This window comes from Nannobrachium achirus (genome assembly GCF_963921795.1).
Source record: "Nannobrachium achirus genome assembly, chromosome: 24".
In the NCBI taxonomy this organism is placed as follows: Eukaryota; Metazoa; Chordata; class Actinopteri; order Myctophiformes; family Myctophidae; genus Nannobrachium; species Nannobrachium achirus.
In genome coordinates, this window is record NC_137831.1 from 7216895 (window position 1) to 7235227 (window position 18333).

Sequence of the window (18333 nt, forward strand, 5' to 3'; positions counted from 1 at the left end):
GCCCAGTCTTGAGTGAACTTCTGAGTTGAGACTGTTTTACCAGTGCCAGCCACTCCCTTCGTCATCACTGTTCTGATTTTCTTCTTCTGATCTTCTCCAGATAAAGGCTTAAAGATGTTTTCATATTTGATTGGTTCTTCTGGTCTGAATGGTTTCCTAAATGCAGTTTCAATCTGACTGACCTCACTGACCTCTCCGCTCTCTTCCTTTGTGATGTAGACCTCTGTGAAGATCTGATTAAGAGGTATGTTTGGAGTATGACCGATTTTTGTCCACTCTTCCAAACACAACTTCTCCTTAAGTTTAGTCTTGAGTTTTTGAGTTTCTAAATGACAAAAAAAAATAAAAAAAAATAAACAGACAATATCAGTAAGTGCATGTTATGGTAAAATGTGGTCCTAAATTAGAGTAGCCTGGCATGGCCAGACTAATATCAGTGCACAGAATTATTTTGCGTTTGAGATCAGATTAATTATAGACCATATTTAAACAACAGTTCTAAAACCGATCCTTGATTCTGATTGGCTTATTCCTGTGATAAAATCCTTATACTCTATGTGCACCGTGCATTGTGTGTCTCTCTATTGGCTCACACAATTTCCCCCCAAGTAAATGTTGTACTGAACAAACACACTGACAAGAAATGGCTAATTATCTTTACATAAAATATCAAACATCACAGTTGGTGGGACGTTTTGTCATAGGTGGGTTATTTGGTACATAGCAGAACAAGTTAAGGGAGCGCTTGTTTTACTTACAAGCCCAGGCCTCTCCTATTGCTAATCAATATCACTTCAGTTTAACCACTTATACTTGGCACTGTAATTGGTGCAATCCTTTTCAGACTACAGTACAGTAAGTCTCTTCACCTAAAATAGTAGATCTACGAGCTTGTAGATCGGCTATTTTTGGTGAATGTTCCCCCCAGAATAGGCATGCTAGGGTTTAAGTGGTTAAACGCCAAGTATAAAAGTTATTTTCGATCTGTCTTATAATGGAAACAAATATCCTCTCAAGTTTTCATAGTGACTTGGTGTATCTTAGGGGGAAAGGTTTACATATTGACATAAATGTAAGGTACTGTAAGGTAACAATGTAAGGGGTGCCGTGGATTAAAACATTATTTACATGGATGTCCATGCAGAGCCAAACATTTTGAGAACCACTGCTCTAGATTGCTGAAGTTAAACCAGTCAATCAATTCATAATAGATTTGTGTTAAATATAAATTATCATTAGTAAAACAGTTAGTAAAACTGCCCATGTTCTTTCCTAGTTCTTTCATTTACCATCGGCTGCACAATACGGTTCAGCAGGTGGGACCGCAGCTTGGGTGTTAGCAGGTCCTGCATAAAGAGAAGAGCAGTAAGAGCAGTCTCTGTGAGAGGAGTAGAGGTAACATACATGTAATGGGACTCTTTGTCATTATATGGTATTTATATTCTAATGAAGATTGTAGGTACCTCCGCCTGTGGCACTGCCACCGACAATGAAGTTAATCGAACCACCAACGTGAACACTCCCAGAGAAGACAGGAGCCATTACTGTACTCCCACTCTCTGCTTGATTTGAGTTGGTCACAGTAGAACCTGCACAATAAAATCATTAGCATTAATTCAACCCTCGGTGAAAAAATGTATAAATCAGAGAATATAAATAACATAATTAGTTTTGCATAACTAATGCAAATGCAGTGGTGGAAAAAAGTACTCGATGTTTTTAGTAGTAAAATCATCAATGAACGTATTAAATACTGTGGCAGGTAAAAGTCTGGAATTTACTTGAGTGTTACCTGGACAACAATCAGATGACATTTCAGAGGGCTGCTGCTGCTCCATTTTATTCACCACCTTCCAGGAACTTCAAGTCAAGCCTGAGGGTGCATAATAGCAACAGGCCAGAGATCAGGTGTTGTAATTTTACAATGAGTCCAATAGATGGTGCAATTTCACCAATGGTGTTTGTTCAAATGGTGTTCTCTTAAAGGGATAGTTCACCCCCGAAATGACTTTTTCCCATCGATTACTCCCACAGAGACTTGAATTCACAGATATAGCCTATATTCATTTGTTTGTTTTTGTTGCATTCCTAAGCAAATAATTTGATGGCCATTAGTGGTTCCCTATGGAGACACAAATACAGTAGTCTCCTCAAATATGATTTTGGCATACTGGATATAAACATTTTAATCCATGAATGACAAGCAGCTGCGCCTAGATGTGCTGTATGTAAAACATCCACACAACTCATTCACCATCGTGGCCACAATCTGTACTTGTTTTAAAGCACAGTTGAGACATGGAATGTGGTTAAAGGGGTATGTGTGTGTGTGTGTGTGTGTGTGTGTGTGTGTGTGTGTGTGTGTGTGTGTGTGTGTGTGTGTGTGTGTGTGTGTGTGCGTGTGTGTGTGTGTGTGTGTGTGTGTGTGTGTGTGTGTGTGTGTGTGTGTGTGCGTGCGTGTGTGAAATGGTGTGTTTTTCAGTCCTGGGGAGGTGAGGGTGTTTTGATCACTTAATGAAGGAAATGTTGGTCTGGTAAATTCTTTCACACTGCATGTCAGACAGCTCTGATACCTCATGCATGACTCACCAATGGAATGAGGTTTAGTATCGCTCTAGAATAATTACCTGCTGCTGATTCTATCTTCCAACACTGAAAATAAAACAATGGATCAGTGTTACCGAAAGCACATTTAGACCACAAGTCAAGGAACAAAATGTTTCTGTGAAAATGTTTATTCATCAAACATTAATGATCAGTATTGTATCAGCATCAAATATGTTTTAAACTATCGCCATTATCGTATAGAATTATTTCCTGCAGTAACAAAGTATACAAATTGTAAAGTCCCATCAACTTCTCATTAAAACAATTGTAATTTTCCCTTTTAGCATCTTTACCTGAATTCACATCCAGATCAAGTCAAATGTGACCCTCTTCTGCAGAGGAGAAAAATAGGATCATGTTTCTTCACCGTCATCAGTATTGTACAGAGATGTGATGACTGTATTATTTATTCATATCTGTCTCTTTTTCTTTATTTACAATAAATGTCAAGGGAGCAAACAAACTGTACGAGCTGCCAGGGCCTTTGTGTAAGGGTATCGCCTGTTTTTTTTGCAAGTCTAATTTAGATCTGTGTTTATCTGCCTTTATTAATACAGTATGTGCCCAACTCTACTCTCCTACGGAACATTACTGATTCATCCTGACAGCCTTGAGAATGCTTAAACAATCAATTTCTGCCGAAGTAAAAAATCGTTGACTTAAAGCATGTTTGCCCAAGTCATTTTGGAATGTAATAAGCATTGGCTTAGGATGTAGGGAATAAGGCACATTAATATGGCATATTAATAATAATAATCATTTAGTTCTCACTCCTTGGGGTGTGTTTTGTCACTGTGTATGTATGCACACATGTGAAATTCATCCTCTGCATTTAAACTACTAGGAGCAGTGTACTGAGCAGCCATTCTACGGCGCTCAGGGTGCATTTAGGGGTTAAGAGTCAGTCAGCAGTGTTCGAGCTGAGCTAGGCAAAAATGTAAATTTTACCAAAAAGTGAGTGAGGCAATTACGCTATAAAAACATTATAATAACACTCCACAAACAAACCCTTGGTCCACAGCCTCACCATCAGACCTCCTCCTCAAATCTGCACCTTTGCATCAAACTATTGTGACACTGCATTCCTTTAAATCCTGCCAAGCCCTTCTTTAATCACTCATCACGTACATCACTGTCTGTTCCATCTGCATGCTTTAAATGAGACGTTGACAAAGAGAAAACTAGTTTAGCTGGTAGAACTTCCTGTTCTCCTCCTGTCCTCAAGTAACACTGTGCTCTGAAAAGCCACCTGTCTTCATACTGTAATAACCATATGAAGTATAATACGCTCCCATTCACAGCTAAGAGGCCCTTTTGCTCCTGCAATGTAAGATGGTAGCACTGTATTGATAGCCAGTTATTGAAATCCAATCCCTTTGGCAATGTAAACGTATGTTTTCTCATGCCAATAAAGCTCCTTGAATTGAAATTGAATTGAAATCCCAAACATACTATATATTGTATATACTTGGACCATGATGCCACATTTAATGTCTCAGGACTCTCCCCTAGCTGCCAGTATACAGTGGATAACTTCCCAGTCTCCAGGTTATAGCTGACCACTTTAACCCTGACATCCTAATATTGGGCTAAAAAGAAAAGAGAATTGCTGATCTACAAGCTCACAACACACTGTGATGTGGTGTTACCTGATATTTTATATGTCTAGAGAGCACTCTTTAAGCCAGTGTGACAGCAACATAGCGTAGGTGTGAGACGCCACATACCTGCACACAGATTGAGGAGCAGAAAGCACACATGACACACGTGACAGCTGTTGGTCTGGAGTTGACGAGAGGTATATGCAGCCAGTCAGGACATCAGGACCTTTTGAAAATCAATTCAACTCAATTCAATTCATTTCAATTCAAAGGAGCTTTATTGGCATGAGAAAACATACGTTTAGATTGCCAAAGCAAGTGTCAAAATATAATAAAACCAGTTGAAAGAGGGGAATATATACATACACTATGGGGTGTCCAAACTTTTTCAAAGGGGCCACATTAGAAAATATTAAAACAGGGCCGACTATATCTCCTGATATGTACTTTCAGTCAGACCTAGGGTTGCCACCTTTCAGAAATTGAAATAAGGAACACCTCTTCCGGGCATGCGGTGCGTGCGTTCCATGCGTGTGGCACAGCCGCCGGCCGGCGAAAAAATGCAGTCCCAAACCCATGAAATGCAGCATAGAATAGTTATAACTATAACACTCAACATGGTATAACCTATATTGTTTTGCAGTTTGAAGTGGCCAATTGTTTCTAAAATATGAATAAGTTAATTTTGTATGAAATAAAGCAATGTATGAATGATTTGAACCTGGCTCTTGTATTGGGTCACTTGTAGGGATGGTCCGATCAGGTTTTTTGGAACCGATCACCGAGCACCGATCACAAAAGTTTGATCACCCGATACCGATCAATCACTGATCCGATCAAGTTATTATTTATATTTTCTAAATGTTAATGTTTTAACTTTAATTCATTCATTCACTCACTCATGAATTCATTTATATATTTGCCTTATAGTTATTTACCAGCATTACTATGTATTTATTATCATAGCAGTAACTAATTATTCCTTCAGCACTGTGGAAATCAATACCCCAAAATGGCCTCAAGTGGGCATACTGAATGGCTGGTTGATCGGATGCACCGATCGGATCGGATCGGTGAATTTACCTTTTGATCTAAACCACCGATTATCGCCGATCACGCTTTGATCGGCCCGATCCGATCCATTGCCGATTGATCGGTAACATCTCTAGTCACTTGGTGGTCAGTAAAGAGAAGGTAGTCAAGAAACCATTAAGTCATATACTTAAAGTTTAAAGTGCTTTATTAGCAACGAAGATTAAACATTTTTTACTTTAGGCTGAATAGGCTTCACTAGCCTGAACCTGAGCAGAGCCTAGTTTAAAGTGCTTTATTAGCAATGAACATTGAACATTTTTACTTTAGGCTGAATAGGCTTCACTAGCCTAAACCTGAGCATAGCCTATTTTATGAACATTGAACATTTTTACTTTAGGCTGAATAGGCTTCACTAGCCTAAACCTGAGCATAGCCTATTTTATAAAGTGTCTACTGTCTACAATCTACTGTCTTGACACTCGAACCAAAATTGTTCTATAGATCATAATCTACAAATTGGAAGTGAAAAATAAACTTTAACACAAATTTAAAATGAAAACCAAAAATTACATGTACACGGAACCCCACTATAGGCAGAGCGTAGAGCGCACCACAGCCGCAGCGACTGCGAGCCGCCCGGGGAGCCGCCTCACAGGCGGTCCTTCGTGCCTCTCCCTCCTTTTGCTGTCTTTTCCTATGTTTTATTTCATTCATTATTGTTAAATTCTGTGTTGAGGTTTGTGTGACAGACCTTTATGGGGCATTTGGTTAAATACGGAACAAACCGCGTTCCGTATTGGTTCAATACGGAACGCATCTTTTAATTGTCCAATACGGAACGATTCCGTATTATACGGAACGGGTGGCAACCCTAGTCAGACCATAACAAGGTCACAGACATATGCATCACAATTGCAATATTTTCTTTTGGTAAGATAAAAAATACAAAGAAATAGCCTTTCTTTGACCCCTTCAGACAACAGATACAACAGGGAACAATTAAGGAATCCTGACAAATTATACTATAAAATATTCTTGTTTGACGGTGCTGCCGGACCGTTTATAGTACAATTTAGGAATGAAGCCGCGGGCCGTATACAATTAGTCATCGGGCCGCATTTGGCCCCTGGACCGCACTTCGGACACCCCTGCACAATACAATCACAGTATCAGTGTAACGCTCACAACCAGGGATGGAATGTAGCAGCCAGCATGCAGGAAACACTCTTAACACAAAAGAAGTTGGCACACTGACAACTCTTTACTGAAAACTCAGGTTCACCTCACAGGGCGAAGGTCAACCTTATTTATACTCTCAAAAACAGAAACTCGAGAGGAACATAGCACATGGCAGCAAGACGAAAAGAAGACCTAAGAAGCAACTTAACTGTGAGCACACAGCACATTATTGTTATTAATAATAATAATTTAGTCCTCACTGGGGTGTGTTTTGTCACTGTGTATGTATGCACATACAGTAAGTGAAATTCATCCTCTGCATTCAAACTACTAGGAGCAGTGCTGTGAACAGCCATTCTACGGTGCTCAGGGTGCATTCAGGGGTTCAGAGTCTTGCTCCCCGTCTTAAATACTCTGACAGTCTGGTTAAGTCAGACGCACCACAGCTCTGTGCCCAGGTGGAACCAGTCTCTCTATCAGGACCTCACAGAGAGGAGAGGGGGAGCAGAACCAGGGCAGGAACACACTGGGCACAAGGACAGTCATATTAGGGGTCAAAACTTGATTATTAATAATAATAATAATTTTGTCCTCACTCCTTGTGGTGTGTTTTGTGCACTTATGTGAAATTCATCCTCTGCATTTAAACTACTAGGAGCAGTGCACTGAGCAGCCATTCTACGGCGCTCAGGGCAAATTTAGGGGGGTTAAGAGTCAGTCAGCAGTGTTAGGAGAGTAGAGCTAGACAAACATGTCAATTTGACCAAAAAGTGAGGGAGGCAATTGTACTATAAAGAAATTATTACATTACTAATTAATAAAATTAATAACACTCTACAATCATAATCCATGGAAACTCTTGCTCCACAGCCTCACCATCAGACCTCCTCCTCAAATCTGCACCTTTGCATCAAACTATTGTGACACTGCATTCCTTTAAATCCTGCCAAGCCCTTCTTTAATCACTCATCACGTACATCATTGTCTGTTCCATCTGCATGCTTTAAATGAGACGTTGACAAACTAAAAACTAGTTTAGCTGGTAGAACTTCCTGTTCTCCTCCTGTCCTCAAGTAACACTGTGCTCTGAAAAGCCACCTGTCTTCATACTGTAATAACCATATGAAGTATAATACGCTCCCATTCACAGCTCTTGCATGTAATGTAAAATGGTGTCACTGTCTGTACTGATAGCCAATTATTGAAATCCAATTGCTTTGGAAATGTCAACGTATGTTTTCTCATGCCAATAAAGCTCCTTGAATTGAAATTGAATAGAAATCCCAAACATACTATATATTGTATATAATTGGACCATTATGCCACATTTAATGTCTCAAGACTGCCCCCTAGCTGCCAGTATACAGTGGATAACTTCCCAGTCTCCAGGTTATAGCTGACCACTTTAACCCTGACATCCTAATATTGGGATAAAAAGAGAATTGCTGATCTACAAGCTCACAACACTGTGATGTGGTGTTACCTGATGTTTTATATGTTTACAGCACACTCTTTAAGCCAGTGTGACAGCAACATATCACCACATACCTGCATACAGGTTGAGGAGCAGAAAGCACACGTGTTGGTCTGGAGGTGACTAGAGGGAAATGCAGCCAATCAGGACATCAGGACCTGTTGACAATCAATTACATTAAATTCAATTTAATTCAAAGGAGCTTTATTGGTATGAGAAAACATACGTTTAGATTGCCAAAGCAAGTGTCAAAATATAATAAAAACAGTTGAAAAGGGGAACATCTACATTATACAATCACAGTATCAGTGTCACTCACACCTGGGGATGGAATGTAGCAGCCAGCATGCAGGAAACACTCTTAATAGAAAAGAAGTTGGCACACTGACAACTATTTACTGAAAACTCAGGTTCACCTCACAGGGCAAAAGTCAACCTTTGATTTAAAAACAAACTCAAGCAGGAACAGAGCACATGCAGCAAATGAAAAGAACACCTGAGAAGCAACTGAGCACACAGCACATTATTGTTATTAATAATACTAATTTAGTCCTCACTGGGGGGTGTTTTTGCCACTGTGTATGTATGCATAATTGCACATATGAGAAATTCATCCATTCTGCCATTCTACAGCGCTCAGGGTGCATTTAGGGGTTAAGAGTCGTCTTGCTCAGGGACTCGCAGTGACACATTGTTGGTCTGGAATGGAACCTGCAACAACCAGGGCCTCTGGCTGCCCAGGATGGCTCACTGACCACTCTGCTATGGCCGCCCCGTCTTAAATACTCTGACAGTCTGGTTAAGTCAGACGCACCACAGCTCTGTGCCCAGGTGGAACCAGTCTCTCCATCAGGACCACACAGAGAGGAGAGGGGGAGCAGAACCAGGGCAGGAACACACTGGGCACAAGGACAGTCATATTAGGGGTCAAAACTTGATTATTAATAATAATAATAATTTAGTCCTCACAAAAAGTGAGTGAGGCAATTTTGCTGTAACAAAATTATAATACCACTCTACAATCATGGAAACTCTTGCTCCACAGCCTCACCATCAGACCTCCTCCTCAAATCTGCACCTTTGCATCAAACTATTGTGACACTGCATTCCTTTAAATCCTGCCAAGCCCTTCTTTAATCACTCATCACGTACATCATTGTCTGTTCCATCTGCATACTTTAAATGAGACAAACTAAAAACTAGTTTAGCTGGTAGATCTCCTCCTGTCCTCAAGTAACACTGTGCTCTGAAAAGCCATGTATCTTCATACTGTACTAACCATATTAAGTATAATACGCTCCCATTCACAACTTTTGCATGTAATGTAAAATGGTGGCACTGTCTGTACTGATAGCCAATTATTGAAATCCAATTGCTTTGGCAATGTCAACGTATGTTTTCTCATGCCAATAAAGCTCCTTGAATTGAAATTAGTTTGAAATCCCAAACATACTATATATTGTATATACTTGGACCATGATGCCACATTTAATGTCTCAGGACTGCCCCCTAGCTGCCAGTATACAGTGGATAACTTCCCAGTCTCCAGGTTATAGCTGACCACTTGAACACTGACATCCTAATATTTGGCTAAAACGAAAAGAGAATTGCTGATCTACAAGCTCACAACACTGTGATGTGGTGTTACCTGATGTTTTATATGTTTACAGCACACTCTTTAAGCCAGTGTGACAGCAACATATCACCACATACCTGCATACAGGTTGAGGAGCAGAAAGCACACGTGTTGGTCTGGAGGTGACTAGAGGGAAATGCAGCCAATCAGGACATCAGGACCTGTTGACAATCAATTCAATTCAATTCAGCTTTATTGGCATGAGAAAACATACGTTTAGATTGCCAAAGCAAGTGTCAAAATGCAATAAAAACACTTGAAAAAGGGGAACATATACACTATAACAGGGGTGTACAAACCTTTTCAAAGGGGCCACATTAGAAAATATTAAAACACCCAAGGGCCGATATATCTCCTGATATGTACTTTCGGTCACACCATAACAAAGTCACAGACATATGCATCGCAATTGCAATATTTTGTTTTGGTAAGATAAAAAAATACAAAGAAATAGCCTTTCTTTGACCCCTTCAGACAACAGAGACAACAGGGAACAATTAAGGAATCCTGACAAATTATACTATAAAATATTCTTGTTTGACAGTGCTGCTGGCCCGTTTATAGTACAATTTAGGAATGAAGCCGCGGGCCGTATACAATTAGTCATCGGGCCGCATTTGGCCCCTGGACCGCACTTCGGACACCCCTGCACTATACAATCACAGTATCAGTGTCACGCTCACAACCGGGGGGTGGAATGTAGCAGCCAGCAGGCAGGAAACACTCTTAACACAAAAGAAGTTGGCACACTGACAACTCTTTACTGAAAACTCAGGTTCACCTCACAGGGCAAGAGTCAACCTTATTTATACTCTCAAAAACAGAAACTCGAGAGGAACAGAGCACATGGCAGCAAGACGAAAAGAAGACCTATAAGAAGCAACCTAACTGAGCACACAGCACATCAATAACAATAGTAATAATAATAATAATTCATCGTCTGCATTCAAACTACTAGGAACAGTGCTGTGAACAGCCATTCTACGGCACTCAGGGTGCATTCAGGGGTTAAGAGTCTTGCTCCCCGTCTTAAATACTCTGACAGTCTGGTTAAGTCAGACGCACCACAGCTCTGTGCCCAGGTGGAACCAGTCTCTCTATCAGGACCACAAAGAGAGGAGAGGGGGAGCAGAACCAGGGCAGCAACACACTGGGCACAAGGACAGTCATATTAGGGGTCAAAACGTGTCCTCACAAAAAGTGAGTGAGGCAATTTTGCTGTAACAAAATTATAATACCACTCTACAATCATGGAAACTCTTGCTCCACAGCCTCACCATCAGACCTCCTCCTCAAATCTGCACCTTTGCATCAAACTATTGTGAAACTGCATTCCTTTAAATCCTGCCAAGTCCTTCTTTAATCACTCATCACGTACATCAGTGTCTGTTCCATTTGCATGCTTTAAATGAGACAAACTAAAAACTAGTTTAGCTGGTAGAACTCCTCCTGTCCTCAAGTAACACTGTGCTCTGAAAAGCCATCTGTCTTCATACTGTAATAACCATATGAAGTATAATACGCTCACATTCACAACCTTTGCATGTAATGTAAAATGGTGGCACTGTCTACTGATAGCCAGTTATTGAAAATCCAATTGCTTTGGCAATGTCAACGTATGTTTTCTCATGCCAATAAAGCTCCTTGAATTGAAATGGAATTGAAATCCCAAACATACTATATATTGTATATACTTGGACCATGATGCCACATTTAATGTCTCAGGACTGCCCCCTAGCTGCCAGTATACAGTGGATAACTTCCCAGTCTCCAGGATATAACTGACCACTTTAACCCTGACATCCTAATTTTAGGCTAAAAAGAAAAGAGAATTGCTGATCTACAAGCTCACAACACTGTGATGTGGTGTTACCTGATGTTTTATATGTTTACAGCACACTCTTTAGGCCAGTGTGACAGCAACATATCACCACATACCTGCATACAGGTTGAGGAGCAGAAAGCACACGTGTTGGTCTGGAGGTGACTAGAGGGAAATGCAGCCAGTCAGGACCTCAGGACCTGTTGGCAATCAATTCAATTCAATTCAAATGAGCTTTACTGGCATGAAAAAAACATAAATTTAGATTGCCAAAGCAAGTCTCAAAATATAATAAAAACACTTGAAAATGGGGAAAATATTATACACTGGATACATTACAATCACAGTATCAGTGTCACTCTCACACCCGTGGATGGAATGTAGGAGCCAGCATGCAGAAAAAACTTTTCACACAAAAGAAGTTGGCACACTGACACAGTGGACGCAGAGGCGGCACGGATGGGGCACGTCAAAACATACGCCCCCATTATTTTCAATGAACTAACCAACACCAGCGGCGTCAGACGCGTGCAGGCACGGGTCTGACGCCTTGCTTGCTGCGCCGATATGCTGCTGTTTCCAGCTTTGCCGTGCGGAGTGTTGAAGTGTCCTTGAGAAAGACGCTGAACCCCTAACTGCTCCCAATGAGCAGGTTGGTACCTTGCTTGTTTTCCTCCACCATCGGTGTGGGAATGTGTTGTGTGAATGGTGGAATGTATTGTGCAATCTATGTAAAGTGCCTTGGATAAAGACCCTATATAAATGCACCATTTACCATTTGACAACTCTTTACTGAAAACTCAGGTACACCTCACAGGGCAAAAGTTAACCTTAGATATACTCTCAAAAACAGAAACTCAAGCAGGAACAAAGTCTTGCTCAATGACACATCAACGCAATGTTGGTCTGGAATGGAACCTGCAACAACCAGGGCCTCTGGCTGCCCAGGACGGCTCACTGACCACTCTGCTATGACCGCCCGTCTTAAATACTCTCTATCAGGACCATACAGAGGAGAGGGGGAGCAGAACCAGGGCAGCAACACACTGGGCACAAGGACAGAGTCATATTAGGGGTAAAAACTTGATTATTATTAATAATAATAATTTAGTCCTCACTCCTTGGGTTGTGTTTTGTCACTGTGTATGTATGCACATCAGTATGTGAAATCCATCCTCTGCATTTAAACTACTAGGAGTAGTGCACTGAGCAGCCATTCTACGGTGCTCAGAGTGCATTTAGGGGTTCAGAGTCAGTCAGCAGTGTTAGGAGAGTAGAGATAGACAAACATGTCAATTTGACCAAAAAGTGAGTGAGGCAATTGTGCTATAAAGAAATTATTACATTCTAATTGATAAAATTAATAACACTCTACAATCATAATCCATGGAAACTCTTGATCCACAGCCTCACCATCAGACCTCCTCCTCAAATCTGCACCTTTGCATCAAACTATTGTGACACTGCATTCCTTTAAATCCTGCCAAGCCCTTCTTTAATCACTCATCACGTACATCATTGTCTGTTCCATCTGCATGCTTTAAATGAGACGTTGACAAAGAAAAAACTAGTTTAGCTGGTAGAACTCCTCCTGTCATCAAGTAACACTGTGCTCTGAAAAGCCATCTGTCTTCATACTGTAATAACCATATGAAGTATAATACGCTCCCATTCACACAACTTTTGCATGTAATGTAAAATGGTGGCACTGTCTACTGATAGCCAATTATTGAAATCCAATTGCTTTGGCAATGTCAACGTATGTGTTCTCATGCCAATAAAGCTCCTTGAATTGAAATTGAATTGAAATCCCAAACATACTATATATTGTATATACTTGGACCATGATGCCACATTTAATGGCAGATGTGACTTATAAGGATTGGAATGTGACCTGATGTCTCAGGACTGCCCCCTAGCTGCCAGTATGCAGTGGATAGCTTCCCAGTCTCCAGGTTATAGCTGACCACTTTAACCCTGACATCCTAATATTGGGCTAAAAAGAAAAGAGAATTGCTGATCTACAAGCTCACAACACTGTGATGTTTTATATGTTTACAGCACACTCTTTAAGCCAGTGTGACAGCAACATATCACCACATACCTGCATACAGGTTGAGGAGCAGAAAGCACACGTGTTGGTCTGGAGGTGACTAGAGGGAAATGCAGCCAATCAGGACATCAGGACCTGTTGGCAATCAATTCAATTAAATTACATTCAATTCAAAGGAGCTTTATTGGCATGAGAAAACTTAAGTTTAGATTGCCAAAGCAAGTGTCAAAATATAATAAAAACACTTGAAAATGGGGAACATAATATACACTGGATACAATCACAGTATCAGTGTCACGCTCACACCCGTGGATGGAATGTAGGAGCCAGCATGCATAAAAATCTTTTCACACAAAAGAAGTTGGCACACTGACACAGTGGACGCAGAGGCGGCACAGACGGGGCACGTCAAAACATACGCCCCCATTATTTTCAATGAACTAACCAACACCAGCGGCGCCAGACGCGCGCAGGCACGGGTCTGACGCCTCGCCTGCTGCGCCGATATGCTGCCGTTTCCAGCTTTGCCGCGCGGTGAAAAACACTGACTCCGGGGCGACAGTGGCTCAGGAGTAGAGTGGTTGCTTGGCAAACGGAAGGTTCCCAGTTTGATCCCTGGCTCCCCCAGAGTTAGTGTTTAAGTGTCCTTGAGAAAGACGCTGAACCCCTGATTGCTCCCAATGAGCAGGTTGGTACCTTGCTTGGTTTCCTCCACCATCGGTGTGGGAATGTGTTGTGTGAATGGTGGAATGTGTTGTGCAATCTATGTAAAGTGCCTTGGATAAAGACTCTATATAAATGCACCATTTGACAACTCTTTACTGAAAACTCAAGTACACCTCACAGGGCAAAAGTTAACCTTAGATATACTCTCAAAAACAGAAACTCAAGCAGGAACAAAGTCTTGCTCATTTATTTAAACTACTAGGAGCAGTGCACTGAGCAGCCATTCTACGGCGCTCAGGGCACATTTAGGGGGGTTAAGAGTCAGTCAGCAGTGTTAAGAGAGTAGAGATAGACAAACATGTCAATTTGACCAAAAAGTGAGGGAGGCAATTGTGCTATAAATAAATTATACCACTCTACAGTCATAATCCATGTAAACTCTTGCTCCACAGTCTCACCATCAGACCTCCTCCTCAAATCTGCACCTTTGCATCAAACTATTGTGACACTGCATTCCTTTAAATCCTGCCAAGCCCTTCTTTAATCACTCATCACGTACATCATTATCTGTTCCATCTGCATACTTTCTCATCAAGATAGACTACAGTAGCATCTTGATGAGACGTTGACAAACTAAAAACTAGTTCAGCTGGTAGAACTCCTCCTGTCCTCAAGTAACACTGTGCTCTGAATAGCCAACTGCTGTCTTCATACTTTAATAACCACATGAAGTATAATACGCATTCACAGCTCTTGCATGTAATGTAAAATGGTGGCACTGTCTGTACTGATAGCCAATTATTGAAATCCAATTGCTTTGGCAATGTAAACGTATGTTTTCTATTGCCACTAAAGCTCCTTGAATTGAAATTGAATTGAAATCCCAAACATACTATATATTATATATACTTGGACCATGATGCAACATTTAATGTCTCAGGACTGCCCCCTAGCTGCCAGTATACAGTGGATAACTTCCCAGTCTCCAGGTTATAGCTGACCACTTTAACCCTGACATCCTAATATTGGGCTAAAGAGAAAAGAGAATTGCTGATCTACAAGCTCACAACACGCTGTGATGTGGTGTTACCTGATGTTTTATATGTTTACAGCACACTTTTTAAGCCAGTGTGACAGCAACATATCACCACATACCTGCATACAGGTTGAGGAGCAGAAAGCACACGTGTTGGTCTGGAGGTGACTAGAGGGAAATGCAGCCAATCAGGACATCAGGACCTGTTGACAATCAATTCAATTAAATTAAATTCAAAGGAGTTTTATTGGCATGAGAAAACATAAGTTTAGATCACCAAAGCAAGTGTCAAAATATAATAAAAACAGTTGAAAAAGGGGAACATCTACACTATACAATCACAGTATCAGTGTCACTCACACCCAGGGATGGAATGTAGCAGCCAGCATGCAGGAAACACTCTTAATACAAAAGAAGTTGGCACACTGACAACTATTTACTGAAAACACAGGTTCACCTCACAGGGCAAAGGTCAACCTTTGATTTAAAAACATAAACTCGAGCAGGAACAGAGCACATGCAGCAAATGAAAAGAACACCTAAGAAGCAACTGAGCACACAGCACATTATTGTTATTAATAATAATAATTTATTCCTCACTGGGGTGTGTTTTGTCACTGTGTATGTATGCATAATTGCACATATGTGAAATTCATCCATTCTGCCATTCTACAGCGCTCAAGGTGCATTTAGGGGTTAAGAGTCTTGCTCAAGGACATGCAGTGCCACATTGTTGGTCTGGAATGGAACCTGCGACAACCAGGGCCTCTGGCTGCCCAGGACGGCTCACTGACCAATCTGCTATGGCCGCCCCGTCTTAAATACTCTGACAGTCTGGTTAAGTCAGACGCACCACAGCTCTGTGCCCAGGTGGAACCAGTCTCTCTATCAGGACCACACAGAGAGGAGAGGGGGAGCAGAACCAGGGCAGCAACACACTGGGCACAAGGACAGTCATATTAGGGGTAAAAACTTGATTATTAATAATAATAATAATTTAGTTCTCACTCCTTGTGGTGTGTTTTGTCACTGTATGCACTTATGTGAAATTCATCCTCTGCATTTAAACTACTAGGAGCAGTGCACTGAGCAGCCATTCTACGGCACTCAGGGTGCATTTAGGGGTTAACAGTCAGTCAGCAGTGTTAAGAGAATAAAGCTAGACAGAAAAATCAATTTGACAAAAAGGCGAGTTAGGAAATTGTGCTGTAACAAAATTATAATAAACAATAAACAATCATAATCCGTGGAAACTCTTGATCCACAGCCTCACCATCAGACCTCCTCCTCAAATCTGCACCTTTGCATCAAACTATTGTGACACTGCATTCCTTTAAATCCTGCCAAGCCCTTCTTTAACTCATGGGATGCCCACGAGGTGTCTACGCGCCAAACTCTTTGATGTCGCTGGAGGCCCAAGACGTGTTTACTGTATTTACAGTATTAACTTTAAATCTCACTGTTAGGTTGGGGCTGTGCCTGGATGTAGCCCATTAGCCGCTAGTCGCTTCGAGTCGACGCTGAGAGCATCGCGCGGCCGTTTTTCTCAGTATACTCCAATGCATTTCCCCATCTTTAATGCCCTTTATCTCTGATGTTTGTTTTATGGCAAAAACTGTGGCGGGGTGCGGCAAAATTTACACATTTTGATCGGCAATGAACAGTTATGATCAACACTGGTCCATACAGAAAGTTACACAACATCATCCTGTCTGCGCTCATGTGACCAAGTGACGTCATGACGCATGCATTGACGCAGCAGGGCCGGATTCAATAGAATGGTGGTGGGCCTGGGCAGCGAGAGGGGATAAATGGGGCTCAATCCAGGGGCACCCGATGTGTTAATCACTCATCACGTACATCATTGTCTGTTCCATCTGCATGCTTTAAATGAGACGTTGACAAACTAAAAAATAGTTTAGCTGGTAGAACTTCCTGTTCTCCTCCTGTCCTCAAGTAACACTGTGCTCTGAAAAGCCATACTGTAATAACCATATGAAGTATAATACGCTCCCATTCACAGCTAAGAGGCCCTTTTGCTCCTGTAATGTAAGATGGTACTGTCTGTATTGATAGCCAGTTATTGAAATCCAATTGCTTTGGCAATGTCAACGTATGTTTTCTCATGCCAATAAAGCTCCTTGAATTGACATTGAATTGAAATACCAAACATACTATATATTGTATATACTTGGACCATGATGCCACATTTAATGTCTCAAGACTGCCCCCTAGCTGCCAGTATACAGTGGATAACTTCCCAGTCTCCAGGTTAGAGCTGACCACTTTAACCCTGACATCCTAATTTTGGGTTAAAAAGAAAATAGAATTGCTGATCTACAAGCTCACACCACTGTGATGTGGTGTTACCTGGTGTTTTATATGTTTACAGCACACTCTTTAAGCCAGTGTGACAGCAACATATCACCACATCCCTGCATACAGGTTGAGGAGCAGAAAGCACACGTGTTGGTCTGGAGGTGACTAGAGGGAAATGCAGCCAATCAGGACATCAGGACCCGTTGACATTCAATTAAATTAAATTAAATTCAAAAGAGCTTTATTGGCATGAGAAAACATAAGTTTAGATTGTCAAAGCAAGTGTCAAAATATAATAAAAACAGTTGAAAAGGGGAACATCTACACGATACAATCACAGTATCAGTGTCACTCACACCTGGGGATGGAATGTAGGAGCCAGCAGGCAGGAAACACTCTTAATACAAAAGAAGTTGGCACACTGACAACTATTTACTGAAAACTCAAGTTCACCTCACAGGGCAAAAATCAACCTTTGATTTAAAAACATAAACTCGAGCAGGAACAGAGCACAAGCAGCAAATGAAAAGAACACCTAAGAAGCAACTGAGCACACAGCACATTATTGTTATTAATAATGCTAATTTAGTCCTCACTGGGGTGTGTTTTTGTCACTGTGTATGCACATACGTGAAATTCATCCTCTGCATTTAAACTACAAGGAGCAGTGCACTGAGCAGCCATTCTACGGCGCTCAGGGTGCATTTAGGGGTTAAGAGTTGTCTTGCTCAAGGACTCGTAGCGACACATTGTTGGTCTGGAATGGAACCTGCAAAAACCAGGGCCTCTGGCTGCCCAGGCAGGCTCACTGACCACTCTGCTATGACCGCCCCGTCCTAAATACTCTGACAGTCTGGTTAAGTCAGACGCACCACAGCTCTGTGCCAAGGTGGAACCAGTCTCTC

At 41.3% G+C, this 18333-nt stretch overlaps 1 protein-coding gene across 1 annotated transcript in view; it reads right to left on the reverse strand.

Moving 5' to 3' along the window:
• The window catches only part of LOC308279930 (protein NLRC3-like), a gene marked incomplete at both ends in the record, with an annotated part of 51858 nt that overhangs the window by 12089 nt on the left and 21436 nt on the right, over positions 1-18333 (reverse strand). Inside the window, 2 exons of the mRNA XM_080720151.1 lie at positions 1-233; positions 1290-1346. The exon at positions 1-233 is cut by the window's left edge and continues 1404 nt beyond it. Of these exons, the coding sequence (XP_080576277.1) occupies positions 1-233; positions 1290-1346 (290 nt within the window). The remainder of the gene's footprint in view (positions 234-1289; positions 1347-18333) is intronic.